Source organism: Carcharodon carcharias, chromosome 3 (genome assembly GCF_017639515.1).
Source record: "Carcharodon carcharias isolate sCarCar2 chromosome 3, sCarCar2.pri, whole genome shotgun sequence".
NCBI lineage: Eukaryota > Metazoa > Chordata > Chondrichthyes > Lamniformes > Lamnidae > Carcharodon > Carcharodon carcharias.
This window is the reverse complement of record NC_054469.1, coordinates 53483035-53503206: the sequence shown is the minus strand read 5'-3', so window position 1 is coordinate 53503206 and position 20172 is coordinate 53483035. Positions and strand designations below refer to the sequence as shown.

The 20172-nt window shown below is 41.7% G+C and overlaps 1 protein-coding gene across 1 annotated transcript in view; it reads right to left on the bottom strand.

Annotated features, from left to right (window-relative positions):
- odad2 (outer dynein arm docking complex subunit 2) overlaps positions 1-20172 on the bottom strand; it is a 469867-nt gene that overhangs the window by 286713 nt on the left and 162982 nt on the right. The window contains exon 11 of the mRNA XM_041183936.1: positions 920-1066. Coding sequence (XP_041039870.1) covers positions 920-1066 — 147 coding nt within the window. The remainder of the gene's footprint in view (positions 1-919; positions 1067-20172) is intronic.

Below are 20172 nucleotides of genomic sequence, written 5' to 3'. Positions count from 1 at the left end.
CACCTTGAGTGCCCCTCCAAGTCTCACACTGTCCTGACTTGGAAATGTATCGACATTTCTTCATTATCACTGGGTTAAAATCCCGGAAATTTCTTACCTAATAACGCCACAGGAGTAATTTTACCACATAGACTGCAGTGGATCCAGATGCTAGATCACCACCACTTAAGGGCGATAGGGATGGGCAATAAATGCTGACTTGCCTGGATGACCATATCCCATGAATGAATAAAAAAAGAGATGCTGGATACCTGCCGGACATCTTGGCCTGCCTAGAATTCAATTGACGCTGAAGCTCAAGACAGCCTAAGTGTCAGGAGTATAAGGGACAGAAGCAGCCTCAAAACTGCCAAACTAATCATCTTTTTGGCATTTTAAATCTAGTTGTCTGCCTCCTCAGAATTTAGCAATCATCATCATCCAGTTAGAATGAGTTAGATCTTGACTTTATGACTTGGTATAAAACAGGTGTCAGAAGATTGGCAGGACATCTTACATCTCTCCTGATATTTATTTCTGTGAATGAAAATAAAAGCAATGAGAAATGGAAAAAAGGGCTTCTGTCTTGCTAGCACTCATTTTACGTTATGGAGCAATTTCAAAATCTATCCCAATGACTGTCAATTAGTTGCAACATCAAGGAAGCACAAAGACATGGGTGGTGACAGAAAGATTTTCTGAATAATTTAAATATTACAGTGAAACCTTCACCTGTCTCAAGCCAAGTTTTTTTTGTCTGTCCCTAAACTGATTGGAACATGCATCGTGTATAAGCATGGCTGAGATGTGATGTTGCTGTCTCTTTCTCTTCTCCCTAGTGCTAAGAAATGAGTATACAATAGCGTGTTAGGCAGAGAAAAATGAGCTCTTATATGTTTACAAATAATATTGCAATAACTTAAGTGGCAATCTGGCTTACCTTACATTTGGTTTCTTCTGTATCTAACAGGTTAATCAGAACCTCTAGGCCGCCCACATCTCGGATGGCCAACTGGCATGTCTCATTGGTCAAGTTAAAGTCCATCATTGAGCACAAGGCAATAACAGTAGCTGTTTGGTTGCCACCCTGAAATTGTATTGAAAAGAAAGTTAGATAAATATTGCAATAACAACTAAATAACTTGTCATTATGCCAAAATGATTCATCAAGCAAATGAAAACTCAAAATTTAAAAAAAATTGGAAAAGCTGAACAGTGAAATACATTCATAATAATTTTTCTTTAAGGTAGACAAAGCTAGTTGTTTGGTAGTACAGAACTTGAGTATTGCTGAAAAAAGAGACAAGTCGAAGCTTTTTGTCTTGCACCCGTCAGGACACACACAAGAATACCAATATCAGGGGAAAACAACAATTTATACTATACATGAAGAGAGTGCTGATTGGTTGGCAAATGGACTCTGATTGGTAGAGGTGTTGCCATGGAGAATGCACCAGTAATGGTGATTGACCACTTGCCAACCAATGCAGCCAAATGGCTGACTCCTGCTCCTATTACTTATGATATATCCAGGCTTGGGCTGACAAATGGCAAGTGACATTCATGCCACACAGTGCCAAACAATGACCATCTCCAACAAGAGAGAATCTAACCAATGCCCCTTGACGTTCAATGGCATTATCATCGCTGAATCCCCCATATCAACATTCTGGTGGTTACCATTGACCAGAAACTGAACTGGACTAGCCACATAAATACTGTAGCTACAAGACCATGTCAGAGGCTCGGAATCGTGCGGCGAGTAACTCACCTCCTGACTCCCCAAACTTCCAGATGGTGGTTTTCCCAGTGTCTGCTGCTCTTGTCCTTCTAGATGATAGCATTCATGGGTTTGGATGGTACTGTCTAAGGAGGCTTGGTGAGTTCCTGTAATGCATCTTGTAGATGGTACACATTGCTGCCACTGTGACTTGGTAGTGGAGGGAGTGAATGTTTGTGGATGAATCCTGCAGCAATTTATCAACATCCACAAGGCACAAGTCAGGAGTGTGATCGAATACTCTCCACTTGCCTGGATGATTACAGCTCCAACAACACTGCAAAAGCTTGACACCATCCAGGACAAAGCAGCCTGCTTGATTGGCAGCCCATCCACAAACATTCACTCCCTCCACCACCAATGCACAGTGTAGCTACAAGATTCCAGGAGGAGTAAGGTGAAGACAAATTATTGAGGGCAGTCCCCTTCACGCTTCGATGCAATATCTTCATTTTCACCTTCAACATGTCACGAAAGGACAACAATCTCACGATCACTGAGGAGGCATAAGTCACCTTCAATCTAAACGATGGGGGTCATCCTCGGAAGACTCAGTAGACTAGGAACTATGTGGCCACTGTGGAATGTGCTTTGCACTCCACAAGCACACATCCTTAAGCAACTGCACATAGTGCAGTCCTTTCAGCCATGGCACCAATAAGTCAGTGGCCATGGCATCCCTCAAGAGGCTGAAATGCTATTGCAAACATAGGGCAGAATTTTATGGCAGCAGGATTTTACGTTCCCGCCGAAGTCAATGGAGTGTAGAACGGCTCGCCACATTTACGTCCCCATCCCTACCGCGACGGGGCTGTAAAATTCCAGCCATAGATGCACTCATGCCTACATGACAGCAGCTTAGCAAGGCGACTCTAAGAGGAAAAATATTTGTCAATGGTTAGCGCTGGACCGTCTCAAGATGGAGGCATATCCAGACAGCACCATATTTACAAATGCCAGCTCTAATGCATGATTAATGCAGAGACTACATCTTGAAGTTGAGACCAAGGTGCCATCGGACATCAGGACACTTTGATTTGTAATATGACAACATGCAACAAAAGCTGGGCGTAAAGTAAGCATTATCCTCACAGAGAGTGGATCAGCAGGACTATCGTGTGATTATCGACAAACACTTATAAACTTACATTCATCGGAAGCGTGCCAAATTTACACCTTGCATTGCCTTGGCATATGAGAGAGACATAGCCCAGTCAGTATTGACAGCAGTCAATGATAACTTATACCCTTCACTCAGGACATCTGCCAGAGCAACGCTTTCATACCATTGCAGTCCTCAACATTGTCCGTCTCACAAAGGACAATCATATTTAGAAACCCTAAGTCAATGAGTGCATAATCATGCCATGATTTACATATCGATTTGCATTCTGTGGTCCCGGAGGGATTCCTTGAAGCAACCCTAGGTAGATGCTCAGAAGCAAACCATGATCCTCACAGGGAAGTAAACAAGTTCATCAGGACGAGCACAAACCTCCGACACATTGTTTGGCTTCTACAAGCTAGGCGTAATATCTCATGGCTTTTGAATGGCTTATTTAAAAATACAAATTGCCCCCTTTACACTTTAGCTTGTACCTACCCTATGTTTACCCTAATTACCATTTCAAACCTACTTCTCTTATATACATCAAAGCCTCTAGACCATCTGGCTTTAATCCAATTAAGACACACACACATACACACAGACAACCCTCGTTCCCGTCTAACAAACATTTCAAATGACACTGAGTGGAACCAACTTCCATTGCTCAGCCTCATGCATGTGGAGAGTTGGGACTAATAAGAGGAATAACGTTCAGCCTTAAGCATGGAGGTGAAATCACATTGCAGGGAGGCAGGGAAGGCTATAGTGCATGATGATGAATACAATTTTAACCAAAACCTCATAGTCACAAAATAAAGACCATTGTGAAGTGCAACTGGGTAAAAAACTCCAATGTTGGTTGTGACAAATACTTATAACATCCACATGCTGCAGACTTCGTTGGGGCAGCATCTGGATAATCACTAACCTTGCCGAACAATTCCCATGCGGTCACATAACATCTGGCTAAAATGCTAATTTTTTTATTCATTCATGGAACGTGGGCATCGCTGGCTAAGCCAGCATTTATTCTCCATCCCCAACTGCCACTTGAGAAGGTGATGATGAGCTGCTGTCAAGAAGATAAAATAATGTCTACAATGTTATTGTGAATTATTTTAAAATAGAGTTCTAGTGGTATCTATGTGTATGTGTGTGTATCTTCACTGGATTAAAGCCAGATGGTCTAGAGGCATTGATGTATAAAAGAGAAGTAGGTTTGATAAAGTGTAAAGGGGACAATTTGCATTTTTAAATAAACCACTCAAAAGAATGGGTGAAATATTACACCTAGTTAGAAGAAGCCAGACAATGTGTTTACTTTTTCCAAAGCTTACTAATAAAATTGGTATTATGAAAGGGTCTTATTATTAGAAGAGGTAAAGTTCAAAATACATTTAAAGAGGAAAATATGTGTAAAGGAAGAGAAGGTTGTTAGTAAAAAGGGGAGTGATTTTAAGATCTAAAGCCTCCAGCCTGTAAGCCTCAAGCCGCTATCTGCAAGGACCCAGAGCTGAAAGAAACTCATTTTGAATGCAACAGGCCAGAGTGTGCTTTGCGAAGGGTCTGTTTAAATCTGTGTTTTACTGTTGCCTTAACGGAGGTGTAACTGAGAGTCAGATTAATTAGGGGATTTTTTTTTGAAGTTATTGTCATAATAATTTGTAGACATATGTATATGCTTACAATCTTTTAATTAATAAATGTTTAATTGAGTCTTATAAAAAACCTCGAGACTTGGTCTTATTATAACTGAATTCAAAGCCTGATCTCGAAACATACAAATTGCAAAAATTGACTATGACAGTTGATTGAAGTTTCCCTCTGGGACTTGAACAACACATTCTTTACTATCAGCTATGTCATAATAATTGGGGGCTCTTTGCGGGATATATTTGAAATTCCTTGATTGGTTTGGAATTGGTGGATCTTAAGTACCGAGGATCAGAGGGACCTTGGTGTACATGTCCACCGGTCCCTTAAGATAGCGGGCCAGGTAGATAAGGTGGTTAAGAAGGCATATGGGATACTTGTCTTTATTAGCTGAGGCATAGAATATAAGAGCAGGGAGGTTATGCTGGCATTATATAAAACGTTGGTTAGGCCACACCTAGAGTATTACACGCAGTTCTGGAATCTGCATCATAGGAAGGATGTGATTGCACTAGAGACAGTGCAGAGGAGATTTACCAGGATGTTGCCTGGGCTGGAGAGTTTTATTATGAGGAGAGATTAGATAGACGGGAGTAGAGGAGATTGAGGGGGGACATTATTGAGGTGTATAAAATTATGAGGGGCATAGACAGGAAGGAACTTTTCCCCTTGGTGGAGGGATAAATAACCAGGAGGCATAGATTTAAGGTAAGGGGCAGGAGGTTTAGAGGGGATGTGAGGAAGAATGTTTTCACCCAGAGGGTGGTGGGAATCTGGAACTCCCTCTCTGAAAGGATGGTAGAGCAGATACCTTCATAACATTTAAAAAGTATTTGGATATGCACTTACGATGCCATGGCATACAAGGCTTAGTGCTGGAAAATGGGATTAGAATAGTTAGGTATTTGTTTGACTGGTGCAGAATCGGTGAGCTGAAGGGCCTTTTTCTGTGCTGTAGACCTCTATGACTCCATGAGGTTATGAGTACGAGAAGCACTTTAAATTCAGGAGTTGGTGAGAGGTATTTTCGAAGTGGTGAGACTGCAAAAATGGCTGTATCCATGACTAAATCTTTTTTGGAAGCAGAAGATATATCTCTGGATTACAGAAAGTATCCAAGAATAAGTTAACGGAGTTGGTGGATGAGTTACAATTAGGATTATCTGCAGGGTTAGGAAATCAGACATAGTTGAAGTGATAAAATAGCATTTGAAATTGGAAGGAATACCTGAGAGACAGAGTTCACCAAGGGGCAGTTCAATGGAATGGGCTCAAACTCAGTTGCAAATGAAAATGATTGAATTAGAAGAAAAGGAAAGAAAAAGGGCATTCCAAAGGGATCAGGCAGAAAGGCAAGAGAGAGAAAGAAAACAGGAAAGGTAATTAGAAATTATGAAGATAGAAAAGGAAGAAAGAGAAAAAGAGCGAGAGAGAGAGAGAATTCCAACTGAAAATGCTGGCAGTTAAAAAAGAGACACTAGGAGGTGAGGAAGGACTTACCTCCAGATCAGAACCCAGTGGGGGGGTGTTTAAATTTCTACAAGCTCTTCCAAAGTTTGAGGAAAAAGACATTGAAGTATTCTTTATTTAATTTGAGAAGCTAGCTAAACAGATGAAATGGCCACAGGAAAACTGGACATTGTTGTTACAATCGTGATTGATGGGTAGAGAACATGAGGTATATGCTTCACAGTCAGAAGAAATGTCGGTGAATTATGATGTGGTAAAAAAGGCTATTTTGAGTGCATATGAGTTGGTTCCTGAGGCATATAGGCAGAAATTTAGGAATATGAGAAAACAGCCTGGGCTGTAAAGTTTGAAAGAGTAAATCAAAGTAATTTTGACCAGTAGGTACAGGAATTAAAAATACAGACAACATGCAGCTCTTAGAGAAGTAATTCTTTTGGAAGAAATTAAAGATTCAATTCCTTCGGTAGTGACAACTCATGAGGAGGAACAGAGGATTGAATCTGTAAGGCAAGCAGCAGAGATAGCTGATGATTATAAGCTAGTTCATAGAGCTAAACCTTTCTCTCGTTCACCCGTTTAATTCGGAAAAGGATAGATAGTGGGATGGTGGGTAGTCAGGGAAGAGAAGGAGAAGGAGTAGCTGGAAATTCCCAGCAAGTGTCAGCTTGGAGTGAATAGAAGTTTCACTTGCCCTGACCAAGCAAATCAGATCATTCATTCATTTCCCACATTGTAGAGTGATCCTTTTTTGGGTGCCATGGGTGCCGACCTCCCTGGCGACCTCCCCCAGTCAGCATGGTCAGGTGGGAGGGTCTACTGCTCCCAGCCTTCGGAAAGAGGACCTCCCGCCTTTCCTGGACAGCCTGGAGGAGAATCCCCAGGGTGGCCTCGCTGAACCGTGGAGCCAAAGCTTTGCTGCATCTGGGCGGCATGGTAATGAAGACGTTCAATACACACCTGGCCTGCAGTGAGTGACTGCCTGTGCGGGTGCCGTATAAATATGGCATCAGGACCTTCGATCCCATGAGGTAATGACAGGGCAAATGAATCACTGCCCGCCCCACCGTGAGATTCGACGAGCTCCTCTTGATGCATAATTCCTGTCCCCAGGAATCACGCTGACTTTCCCGCCCACCACTGCACTTAGTCCCCAGAATGCAAAATTCAATCTTGTGATTTTTAGTACATCCCAAAAGTATTTCAAAATCGATATCCTTGGAGATATTCAAAAAGGAATGCTACACAGTTGCTACAGAAAAAATACTGAGCTTTTTCTACGTCCATATTCTTTCTCCCACTTGTACTCCCCCTCCCGCCAGCCCGTACTGCAGTACAGACTGCAAACATGTTGGCAATGATGAAAGCTAAAAAGGACAGAGTAATAAATATACAAACTACTTAGGCCTTTATCTGCTTTAACTTAGTTGAATTCAATTTAGGATTGATATCTCCATATCGCACATCCTCTTTACTTTGCTTCAGTAATTCCACATCAACTTTTTCTCTTTTCTCTGGTGCTCTGTAATAATTGCAGTTTGTTCCTGATATCACCGCCACTCACTAACAGTGTTACACATCCCATACATATTTCACATAATTTTTAAATGGTAAGTAAATCCTTAATAGAAAACAACAAAAGATCAGTTAGTTTTCTTTTGAGAAATCAAAATAATCAGGAAATAGGCAGGGTGAGAGCAACAGCCATCCACGGGATTTGGAGGAGAACCCATCTTAAAGCTCTGATTTTAATAGGGCACAAACTGTGGGGTGACGGGGGTAAGAGTTCCTATTACATTGCAAATGAGAGATCTGGCCTAAATTCTATCTAATTGATGAGCTGCCCTCCTGCATGCATTAAGAAATGGGCAGCCTGCATGCATAACTTTCAGCAAGGTTCCAAAGACATATTTAAAGCATACACACTTCTTAAAGTGAGATTGCATCCCTTGCTCTAATTTATGCTTGATCAACTGTGGAGAATTTTGCAGCAGCAGAGACGAGTTCTAGGGCTTTCCCCCTGGTTTTGTTCTGCATTTTTGGAGATCGTTTGGAAGGATGTTAGATAGGGAGGGAGCTACTGCTTTCCAGTAGCTGCAGGAGCATCCACAAGGCCACTATTAATTAGACCTGGACTGAGGTAGCTGACAAGTTCAATGCCACAAGCGTCATCCTGGTTTCAATGCAGAATGAGGTACAATGGTCTCAAAACAGCTAGAACAGTGAAAGAAGCTTTTCATCTCTCCAGCTATCTCAACCACATCCAACATGCCTTTCATTCCCCTCTCCATTTACTCTCAAAAATTCCCACCTCTTCATCACAACCTTCAGCGTAATCAATGGGGCATATTGCAAGTCTGATTCCAGCAGTCTTACCTCTTTCTTTGCACCACACACTAACAACATTCTCTTCTCATGTCTGAATGACTGCACATTATCAATTATTCTCAATACTCCTTTTTGACTTTATATTTCACACGCTTGGCCCTACAATCATTACCTCTCCATCCTCAATCCACTTTGCCTCTTCATTACCTCTCAACACAAGCACTTTATGCCCAATACCTACAGATCTCCATTTACCTTGTTAATAATTACATAATAACCTTCTTTATCTGCAGGAGAAGACAGTGCACAATGTTAGGAGTAGTACCAAGACTCGGGGAGGAGTACGCAATATTAAAGCTATCAACCAAGCAAGTAAGGAGTCCCGGTGAGTAGTGGCCCAGGCAAAATTATGAGCATCAGAGAAGATAAGGCTTGTGGTTTACCAGTGTAACGTATCTGCATATTACTTGTTACCCTTCAATAAACTCAGCAAAAATGCAAGAAGCTTCACAACTTCAAGCTGCATTCTCAAGACTGTCACCTGCTAGTCCAACCACTTGATGCTATCCTAACATGTGTCCCTTTTTGCTTTCCTCCAGGTACTTCTCAGCACCTGGACCATGCGGTCGTGGACACCTCAGCGGATGCAGCTCACACACACCATCTCTCTCAGGCAATAGCTCAGAAAATGACACTCTGCATATGTGGATAGTGAAGCAGAGGGGTTTGCCTGTGGTAAAATAAGCAACATGAGAGAGCAGCAACAGGTACAAGTTGTAGAGACAGCTCATTACACAGGTAGTCAAACAGCAAGGTTATCTCCCAACTCTGCTAAACAAGACAGAAATAAGGACATCAGAGCCCAGCCACAAAAAGAAAACTGCTGGCCACACAAGTAGTTGCACAACATATTGGAAATCCAATTGTTTGAGCACTATGGCTGAACATATAGTGAAATTTAATTCCAGTCTACGCGGTGTCATCTCCACAGAGATAAACTATCCTAGAAAGTGTGGCCACCTCTATGGACACTTCAGTCAGGCTCTTACAAAGGGAGTTGCAGCATTGGTAAAAACTCAAACTTTGGGCTCTGCATTTGAGACATAAATTGATTGACCAGTTAGTTAGAAACTTTCAAAGAGTCACATGTCTTCTGCAGTTGACTTTGCTGAAAGCCAGTGGAAGTGATGTGTGCGAGCCTCATGGGAGTGGCAGTTCTGTTATGGGAGCAGTAAGAGTTGCCCTCTCGTAGGATATCAGCACGTCTTATCCTACCTCACCCATTCAACCAGAACCAACCATTGTGTCAGCAAGTCGGTTGGGTTAGAGCATACCAGCAGCAGTCTGTAGCCATGTCCTGAGGCTCAAGTACCCAGAAGTCACTGGCCACGAGCATCTTAAGGGTTCCAACCTGAGCACAACAGCCTTCCACCACTTTTCTGAGGCCAATAGGCAAGCACCTTCTAGAAGTGACATTAAGAAAAGCACCATGGGTTGATCGTTTGAATGGGAATTGAATGGGAGGCAATTAATGGGCCAGAACTAGCTGTCAAAAAAATGGTGAGGCTAATGGTGCTTGCTATTTCTTATGCACAAATGGCACAGCAACTGCAGGTGAGGGTTAGACGCAAACTTGATGTACGAATATCCAAAAGCTGTTGTCTGAGTTGCATTACTTCAACGTTATGTTCTCAGAAACAACATCTTGCCATCTGCCTCACCATTGAAATGCATTGAATGGCATGAAGTTGTTTTATTTATGCAGTAGATACACATTATACTGACTACAGAAAGTTAAGTCTTGTCATTTCAAGCGAAAGAAACATTTTAATGACGTGATCATTGTTAATTATTGCCAATCAGTCTCTCTGGCACTGTAAATTAACTATTACATGTACATAGCCTCATTCCTCCAGAAATTTTTGCCACAGTTGTATAGGGTGTTGGCGAGACCGCACCTGGAGTACAAGTGTACAGTATTGGTCACCTAACTTAAGAAAGGCTATAAATGCGGTAGAGGTAGTTCAGAGAAGGTTCTTGTGACTGATACCAGAGTTGGGGGGGCATTTATCTTATGAGGGAAGATTGGAAAGGCCTGGGCCTAAATCCATTGGAGTTGAAAATATTGAGAGGTGATCTTATTGAAACATATAAGATCCAGGGGACTTACCAGGGTGGATGCTGAAAGGATATTTCCTTTTGTGGGAGAGACTAGAACTAAGGAACACAGTTTAAAAATAAGGTGTCTGCCGTTTAAGAGGAAATGAGGAAAAATTCTGTCTCTGAGGGTTGTGAGTCTTTGAACTCCCTTCCCCTGAGAAGAGCGGAGGCAGGGTCATTGAATGTTTTTAAGGCAGGGGTAGGAAGATAATTGACCAACAAGGGAGTCAAAAGTTACCAGGGGTAGGTAATGTGGTTTTGAGGCCACAATCAGATCAGTCATGATCTTATTGAATGGCGGAGCAGGCTTGCGGGGCTGAATGGCCTACTCCTGATTCTAATTCGTATGTTTGTATATTAATTGGTTTGAAGATGTTAAAAATTCAAATTTAAAATTTAAACTCTTTTTTTAAATTGTTCCTTATGGTCTCTTTCTCTCTCTTTTAATCCAATTTTTATTTCCCTTTCTTTATTTCTCTTTCTGCAACTGATTTTATCTTGAACTCGGCCATTCTAATTTATACTTCCTACCCAGACCTTGTGCTGTTTATCTCATAACTTTTTAATATGATTGGTTAAGAAGCAGTTGCATTCCATATTTCCCTCACTGCTGAGTAACCTGCACTTTCAGCAACTTGCCATGATAAAAATCCAAGATCCTAAGTGTATAAGAACAAACCTACCTAATGGCAGATGTCCTGCTATAACAAATTATAGACCATTATGGTTGCCATTAAATTAAATATAATTATATTTGAAACTCTGATCTGCTATGTAGCTTAATAGCAGCTTCTGATTCTGCATTATCAGAGTACCATTGTTTTAGAAGTTTTTTGTGTTCTTTAATTGCAGGCTGATGGGAGTGGTGAAGGATACAAGGATTGCTAAGCAGAGGGCCTCTGTGCAAGTTTCTAGAGCAAAGGAATGAGCAGGTCACCAGAATCACTGAGCAATTAACTGATTCCTCACATTTCTTCCTGCAAGGCTTCTTCTGCTGCTTCTTTGCCTTTATTTTGGTGCTCAATCATAATCCTGGTGGTCCCTGGCTTTAATTGTCTCTGTGTTGCACAGGTGGAGTTCCGAGGACATCAACAACTGGAGAGAGTAGGCTTTTGCCCCAGCAGCTATCTAGCCACCTTCCCAAGAAGGTTGAATATTGTGGCGATCGTAGACTGTCACAGGTAAATAAGTCATGACAACTATTTGTGTACCTTGCACAAACGTGCATGATCCAATTACTCTGATTGGACACTTAGTGATAACCTTTTCAATTGGCAAGTGCGACTAGCCATTGTTCTGGTGCCCTGATGGCAATATATGTGCAGTTAATGATGCCCTGGCTGTGAGGAGAGCCAGCCACTGCTGCAAATCTGAGTCTTCTCATGTTGACTGTTGACGTCGATGAGGGAGATAATGCACTGGAATACTTGAAAAGAAAGCTTGTGGGGCCTTTGTCAATTGCCCCAGGGGAGGATTTTTAAAAGTTAATATAGATTTTCCTAAATTGGCTGTAGGTTCCTTCTTATTAATCTTCATTCTACATCTCCCAGGATTTTATGTGGTTAAGGGGCTGGTGAATAGGGATTCTGATTGCACAGTGTCTGAATAGACTTTATATACTCAAGCAAAAGTCAATCTTGTGTAAAAGTCAAGGCCATGACTTTTGGCCTAAAAAGAACTTAATTTTTCATATGCCTTGTGTAAAATTCATTCCTAATTTTTCAGGAATTCAAACCATGTTGCAATTGTTAATTACTTACCAATAATAACTATGGTTCATTAATCTAAAGCCACACGTGGGAATGTTTACATTTTTCCTGAACCAATTTTAGCAGGAATCTACCAGCCAATCGACAATGCAAATGCGTACCGCATGATTGGTCACGAAGCCTTTGAGGAAGAATAACAAGCACACAGCTCAATTTAAACTGGAGAAAAAAGTGGCAGAATGGGTTAACGAGCAATGGCAACATTTTCATAATATCACCTGCAGAGCCATCCAACTCTAATGCCTCAGAGAAGTGAAGAAAGATGATATTTCAGAATTGGAGGCCAGTGTTGGGTGGTGCGCAAGATTGATGAAGAGGTGCAATTTAGTCCTCCACCAGAAAACAAAATTTCACAGTCACTGCCAAGTGAAGACAATGATCAAATCATCCAATTCTACCAATTTGTCATCCTATATCGAGCAAAGAATGCATATCAATTGGCCTGTATTGGAAATATGAATGAAAACTGTATGAACTTCGACATGCCAGCAAACAAGATCATGGCCAAGATTGGTGAGAAACTGTCCCTATAAAGATGACTAACCACAAGAAGCTGTGGTTCATGTGATTCCATCTTGTATAGTGGATGGGACAAAATTAAAGCCAATGGTGATATTCAAGCCTAAAGTCCTCCCCAAAGAGAAATTACAGAAAGGCACTTTCATCCATGTTCATGCAAAAGGCCGGACAGATGAAGGTAGTTGCAAGAAATGGATCAAAGAAGTGTGGAGTTTGAGACCAGGAGAATTACACAAAGAAAAAGGTTTTGCTGAAAGAAATGACATGCCAAAGCTTTTCATCTTGTATTCGAGCAATACTGAAAGTTCTGTATTACCAAGAAAATAGTTTGCTTCAATGGAACATGTTCAAATCCCACCTTGTCTTGCTATAGTCCATGATGTGAGATCAACTAACTCCGACGTGGCAGTTATTGGCTTACAAGTGCTGTTCAGCTTTTGGACAGACACAAGAATGACAAATTTCAAAGGGAACAACAATTTATACTGTGTGAGAAAAAGGATGCTGATTGGTTGGCAAGTTGTCGCTGATTAGTCAAGACGTTGCCATGGCCAATGCACCAGGAAGCTATTGCCCACATGCTGAACAATCCTGAGCATGCTAAGAATTACACTAACAACCAATTTAAGATTATCAATCAGTCTCACAACATAGCTCACTTACGCTTGCTAGAAGCTACAAATATTGATATGCAAGGATCTGCCCCCTGCAGGCAAAAGGAATATGTTCAGACATTGCACCTTTTTTGAATAAACAAAAGCATGGGGGACAATAGCTCCTTGCTGTGTTCACCACGGCAACAACTCAGCCAATCTGACCGACTTGCCAACCAATCAGTACCCCTTTCCTCATGCAGTATAAATTTTGTTCCTTTTGAAATTTGTCATTCTTGTGTCTGTCTTGACGAGTGCAAGACAAAAGCAATGTCAGCATGTCTCTTTTTTTCCAGCAAACTGAAGTTCTGTACTACCAAGAAAATAGTTTGCTCATATGGAACATGTTCAAATCCCACCTTGTGCTGTAGTCCATGATGTGAGATCAACCAACATCGACACAGCAGTTATTGGCTTACAAGTGCTGTATAGCCTTTGGATGAGTAAACCTCTTTAGGACAGTGTCCGAAAGATGTGGGACAATTGGGTTTTGGAAGGTTAAAACACATTCACTAAAGGTGGAAATATGCAAGCACCCTCACTAACAACATTATGCCAATGGCTCATATATGGAATGAACTTGATCTGAATATTATTAAAACATCATTTCTAACGTGTAATATTGAATGCGCTTGATGGCACAGAGGACGATTACTTGTGGAACGATGGCGCTAAAGTTACCAATACTACCAATGATGTTGATGATGAAAGTGAGGAAGATCCATATAATAATGCTGTACAACTAGGCTCATGGGACGTATTGTTTGGTGATTCAGATAGTGGTCAGAGTGATTTTGATGTATTTTAATGTGAAGTGTTGTAGTTAATTTGTTATGGTATATATTTATATTATTTTGGATGAAATGTATATGAAATATGTGTAATACAAATAAATGTTAGAGAACTAATACAAATTCTTCAGTGTTGTTACTTTATTCCATTGTGACAGTCTTTTTTTGGGACCCAAATCAGGCACGCATGTCAATCTCTCAAAAACATTATCCATGTAAAAGTCGACCCCATGACTTTTGGCCTAAAAAATTGGTCTCAAAAATTGGCTTCTACATGAGTATATATGTTAATCATTTATCTCAGCTTTTTTTTTGTATGTTTGCATACTTCGTTCCTTGTTGTAATGAACACTTGACTTTGGATTTCAATATAACCTCATAATCAAGCTACACCAAATTTGATTTTGTTCTCGTTATAAAAAGATTCAAGACAACCTAATGGAAGTTTTCAAAAGTATAAAGTAAAATTATATAGCTGTTCCAGACAAATCATTCACACGGATGAAAAGTTTAAAATCTAGGTGACATCATTTTAAAACACAGGAAATTATAGCTGTAAATAAAACATTTAGGAAAGAATTATTTCACACAAAGATTAATAGGCATGTGGAATAATTACTGGATAAGTCTACTGAAGCAAAGCCTGTAGTATAAATAGGTTCAGGTGACATTCTATAACATTCTGAAGAAGTAGAGATTTGTGCATATGGTGAGAAGCAAGACAGGGTTCAGCTCAACCCAAATGCAAAGACTTTGTAGGTCAAAAGTCCTTTTCCTATCCCTGAACTTTACTTTACAATGAGGCTCATATAAAGTAATTATGACATGGAAAAATCTAAAATACATCTGGGATTTACATATGTCAGAGATGCATTCAAATTGAGTTGATTGCATAAAACTAAGTCTATCAGTCTCTAAATTACATCATGACTAATTCTAGGAAAACATTCGGAAACAGTCTGGACCTGGATTTCAGCTGCTGTTGGATTCTAACAATATTTAATTCACATTTTGCCCATGACAGATTAAAAATGCATTTTGACAGTTATATTCTGTTATTTAAATGGACATCTTGTATTTTATTTAAATAATGACTGAAATAATGCTATTTTACGAAACAGGTTTTTACACACATGCTACATATGTCTGAATCCTTTTATAAAAATTCCTGCATGACTAGGTAACTTAGTCTAGAACATTTCCTTTGAGAAGGATTCAGACCGAACTTTTGTCTGCTGTTTGCACAGCATCCCCATTCAAAAACTCGTTCACATATCAGTACACATGTACATGTCAGGTTTCATATAGCCTGCGCACATGTTCAAATACAATAGGGAAATTTTTACAGTCCAGCGCTCCATGTGCAGAGCTCTGGGTGTTGTGAACACACATTTGACCACAAAAGTACCCAATTCATACTCTACATGATTAATTATTGATTCATTTTAATGGATAGGAAAACCCGAGGCCCGTTGACCTCTGCACCCAAATTCCTGATACACTCTACCGCCACTCAAAGCTCTGGTAATTTTATCTCATAGCTCATAAAAATGTAGACAGTCAAATCTGTTCTTTCACCCACAATAATACTACACTAATACTATAATCTATGGAATGACTAAACTGTATATGTAAAAGAGGCAACTGAAAATAGCATATGGCAAACAGAACAAAAGCAGATAATGTGAGTAAATTAGTTTTCATCACTCAATTTGAAATGAGTATTTTCACTGAGGCTCTATGCATGGTAGGCCCTTATTTAATATTAACAGCAAGATCCTGGTTTGGTCTGACCCTCCTGCTGGTTGGTAGGTTTCTCAACAAAGAATAACATTTCCTATGTTGCTGCAGTGAGCTGGGAATCTAAATTGTGGCAGATAAATATTGGAAAAAAATCTGAAAATATCCTGAAACGATAAATCAAAGGCATGCAGCCACTCTCAAGATTCACAGCTGCAATATGAAGAAAGTCAACAAAATAAAGTTGCCTAGTTCAGCAATTCAATGTCCCCCTACTTAAGGGAATGGTGCAGACTGCATGGAATAAAAGGATGAACAATAGTGTATAACTAAGGCTAGCTTAAACCTGACTAAAGGTAATTAAATATAAGGGTATGAAAACAGATCTAGCGAAAGTGAATTGGGAAACTAGGTTAAAAGGTAGGACAGTAGAGTGGCAGTGGCAAACTTTTAAGGAAATATTTAATAACTTTTAGCAAAGATTTATCCCAGTGAGAAAGACTGACAAGAATGCATCATCCATGGCTGAATAAGGAAGTTAAGGATAGTATCAAATTGAAAGAAAAACAAGTCTGTAAAGATTAGTGGTGGGTTAGAAGATTGGTCAAATTTTAGAACCAGCAAAGAATGACTAAAAAAGAAATAAAGAGGGAGAAAGAAGAATGTGAGAGAAATCTAGCAGTAACATAAAAGCAGATAGTAAGAGTTTCTACAAGTAGTTAAATAGGAAAAGAGTAACTAAAGCTAATATTGGTAGCTAGAGAGTGAATCTGGGGAATTGATAATGGAAAGCAAAGAAATTGCAGAAGCGTTAAACAGGTATTTTGTGTCTGTCTTCATTGTAGAAGACTTAGTGCACTGAGGAGAAAATCCCGCCCGAAGTGCGGTGGTGGGTGTGAAAATCAGCATTTTACCTGCTGGCCGCAATGGCAGATTTTTGCGCCATATTGTCCACTTGCTGCCTTATTAAATATGCACGCACGGGAAACATGCCGGATTGCTGGGACAGGCAATCTCTGATTCGCCCATTCTGCTGTGATCTCACCGCTTCCTCACTGCAGACACCATATTTAAAGTGAAGCCGGGCACAGCATTCTCAATGTCTGCAGCCCAGCACCGCTCCACTGAAGACATGGCCCTGAAGGTCGAGAAGTCGGCAGCCTCCAAGTTCAGTGACACCTCACTGGAATACCTTTTGCCCACAGTTGAGGCCCGCCATGATGTCCTCTACCTCTGTGTGGTTGCAGGAGGTCCAGCAAGATCACCAATTCAGCTTGGGAGGCAGTCAGGCGCTCAGTGCAGAAAGAGGATAAATGATCCCATCCATGCTGCCAGGGTAAGTCAACTATCTCCTCACTCTCAACTCACCCACTCACAAGCCCATCACACATCTCACTCACTGCTAGCTCAAGGGGCATCACCGATCACTCTCATAGACATCCTCACATCTCCATCTGGGCTTATATTCTCTGGAGATCGCATCCTCATCCCATCCAAAGCTCCCCTTACCACCCACACATGCCAGGCATCCTTATCATTTGCACTGGCATGTGTCTTGCTCACACTATCTTCATTTGTCTTTATACAGGACAAGATAACACACAATCGCAGGGAGAGGTCCCGGGCCAGGGGTGGAGTGTTGGAACTCAATGTCCTCTCCCAGTTCTAAACCATTTAGCTGGCTGGGGGGGACGTGGACCATGCCTGCTGCAACAGTGAAGTCGGTGCCAAACACCCACGTGAGGACCCTGTGCCAGCTCATCCCTCATACAACCATACTGTGAGTGCATCGTACTATTTTAGAGAAGCCTGCCATGCACTAATTATATCTACTTTCTTTCATAGGAACCTCAGTCAAACATCCGACGGCCTCAACCAACAGGCCCTTAGCTCGAGCCCCGACGACACTTAGAGGACACCACAGCATTAGACCCATCACAGTGCTCACCCACACCCTCCACCAGTGCAAGAGACACACACCTCAGTGGGACTTAGTTCTAGAGCCAGCTCGGGGTCACAATCTGGCGAGCACATCGCACTGTCTAATCCACAGTAGGCGGAGGCAGGGACATCCAAGGTTGCCAGCACTTGCAGGACTGCTGGAGGCCAGGATTCCACTGAGTCCGAGTCAGAAAATGAGCCTCCAGACTCACTCTTGAATCAGTTGGTGGAGCTGCAGTGAACATCAGGAAGGGATGTCAGCTGCATTCCTCAGATTGCAACGGATAATAGAGGAGTCTGTCCGCATTCAGTCTGAGGCGACAGCACTGACATGCCGACACACCAAGGTCAACACTGGCAGGATGGCGGCCACCATGAACACCTTGGTCCAGAACATTGGTCCTGCAGTGGTGCAGGAGCTGCACTCCATCGCTGTAGCCCTTGGTGGCATCCAGCAGCGACCACATGAGAAGGGACAGGGCACCTTGATCTCACCCCAGCTGCCTCTTCTCCTCAAGGAGTCAGTCAGGGGCTTTCAGGCACTTATAGAGAGGAGGACCAACAAATAGGCACCCTGGGGCCATTCATCCAGATGACTCCAGGAGTGTCCAGCCGATCCCAATCCCCTGCTCCTGTGACCCTATCACCTCCAGCTCCACAGACTGAGGAAGGTCCACCTACCCTACAGCAGGACACCCAAAGTAGGCCGGGGCCATCCAGGCTTCAGCCCTCTGGAGGACGTCCATCACAGTTATCACAGACAACAGGGCGTAGCACTCAGCAAGCTGCCTCCACCTCCACTGTGCATATTGGGGATGCACCCAGATGTAGCATTAGGATTAGGAGAGTTAGAAAAATTTAGAAGCACAATGGTGGCACGAGTGTTCACAACATGTTCACAGATATAAATAGAATTGCTTCTATATCACCACAGCATGTGCCCCTTTTTCAGATCATTCTCAGCATCAGTGATGCCTCCACCTTAATGTTAAGTGTGCTTGTGGAAGGAACCTCATTCACTTGCTTTGCAGGGTCATGTCATGTTTATTCTTGGCTGTGTAAAATTGAGGCAGAGGTGTTCTCCTATCTCATCTGCAATCTTGAAAGGTGAAGGTATAGTGTACAAGGAGAGATGTGTTTACACTTGGAGAAGGGTCATATGTCATGCATCTCCATGTGCTATCTGTCATCTGGCAGGTTTTCCATGCTATAAGCCCATACTCAGAGTTCGTGTGCACTCCTGTCTGCCAACTGCAATTCCGACTTTGCTCATGTACATCTGCTAAGCTCGTCAATAAATGGGAGCACCTTGCCATCCCATCAGCTTGTTTGGATGAGACAGGGTGGATGAGCTAACTGGTTATGGCACAGTGGTATGTGAAGCCATTCAAGTGAGGAGAATTACAAGGAATGTAGTGGTAGTCGGGGATAGAATAGTCAGAAGGGTTAGCACCATTCTCTGTAGCAAAGAGTGCAAGTCCCGACGGCTGTGTTGCCTGCCAATGCCAGGGTTTGGGTTATCTGCTTGGGGCTGGAGAGGAATTTGCAGTGGAAGTGGGGAGGATCCAATCATTGTGGTCCATGTTGGTATCAACAACATAGGCAGGACAAAGGAGGTTCTGCATAATCAGTATGAGGAGCTTGGCACCAAATTAAGAATCAGAACCCTCAAAGGTCATAATCGCTAGATTATTACCTGAGCCAAGTGCAAATTGCCATAGGGAAAATCAGATTAGGAAGATGAATGCATGACTCAAAGACTGGTTTGGGAGAAGTGGGTTCCAGGGCACCAATACTGGGGAAAGTGGACTGTGTACCGTTGGGATGTTTTACACCTGAACAGTGCTTGGAAGCTGCTTAACTAGGGAAGTAAAGAGGGTTTTAAACTAAGTAGTGAGGGCAAGGCTATGAATTTGGGAAGATGTAGTAAATCAGAGAATAGTGACAAGGCAAAAGAGAAAGGTATTATTAAGGGAAATAAAAAAACAGACCGTGACAACAAGGGACAGAGTAGAAATCTAACAGTAAATCAACAGATGAAACTAGAGGTTATAAAAGGAATAAAAGGATAAAACTAAAGGCTCTATATCTAAATTCATGAAGCATTTGAAACAAAACAGATGAACCGAGAGCTCACATAGAAATAAATATGATTTGATAGCCATTACAGAGACATGACTGCAGAAGGACATGGATTGGGACCTGATTATTAAAGGGTATAGGTCATTTAGGAAGGACAGGAAGCAACGAAAAAGTGGAGGGATAGCTCTGTTAGTTAATGGAT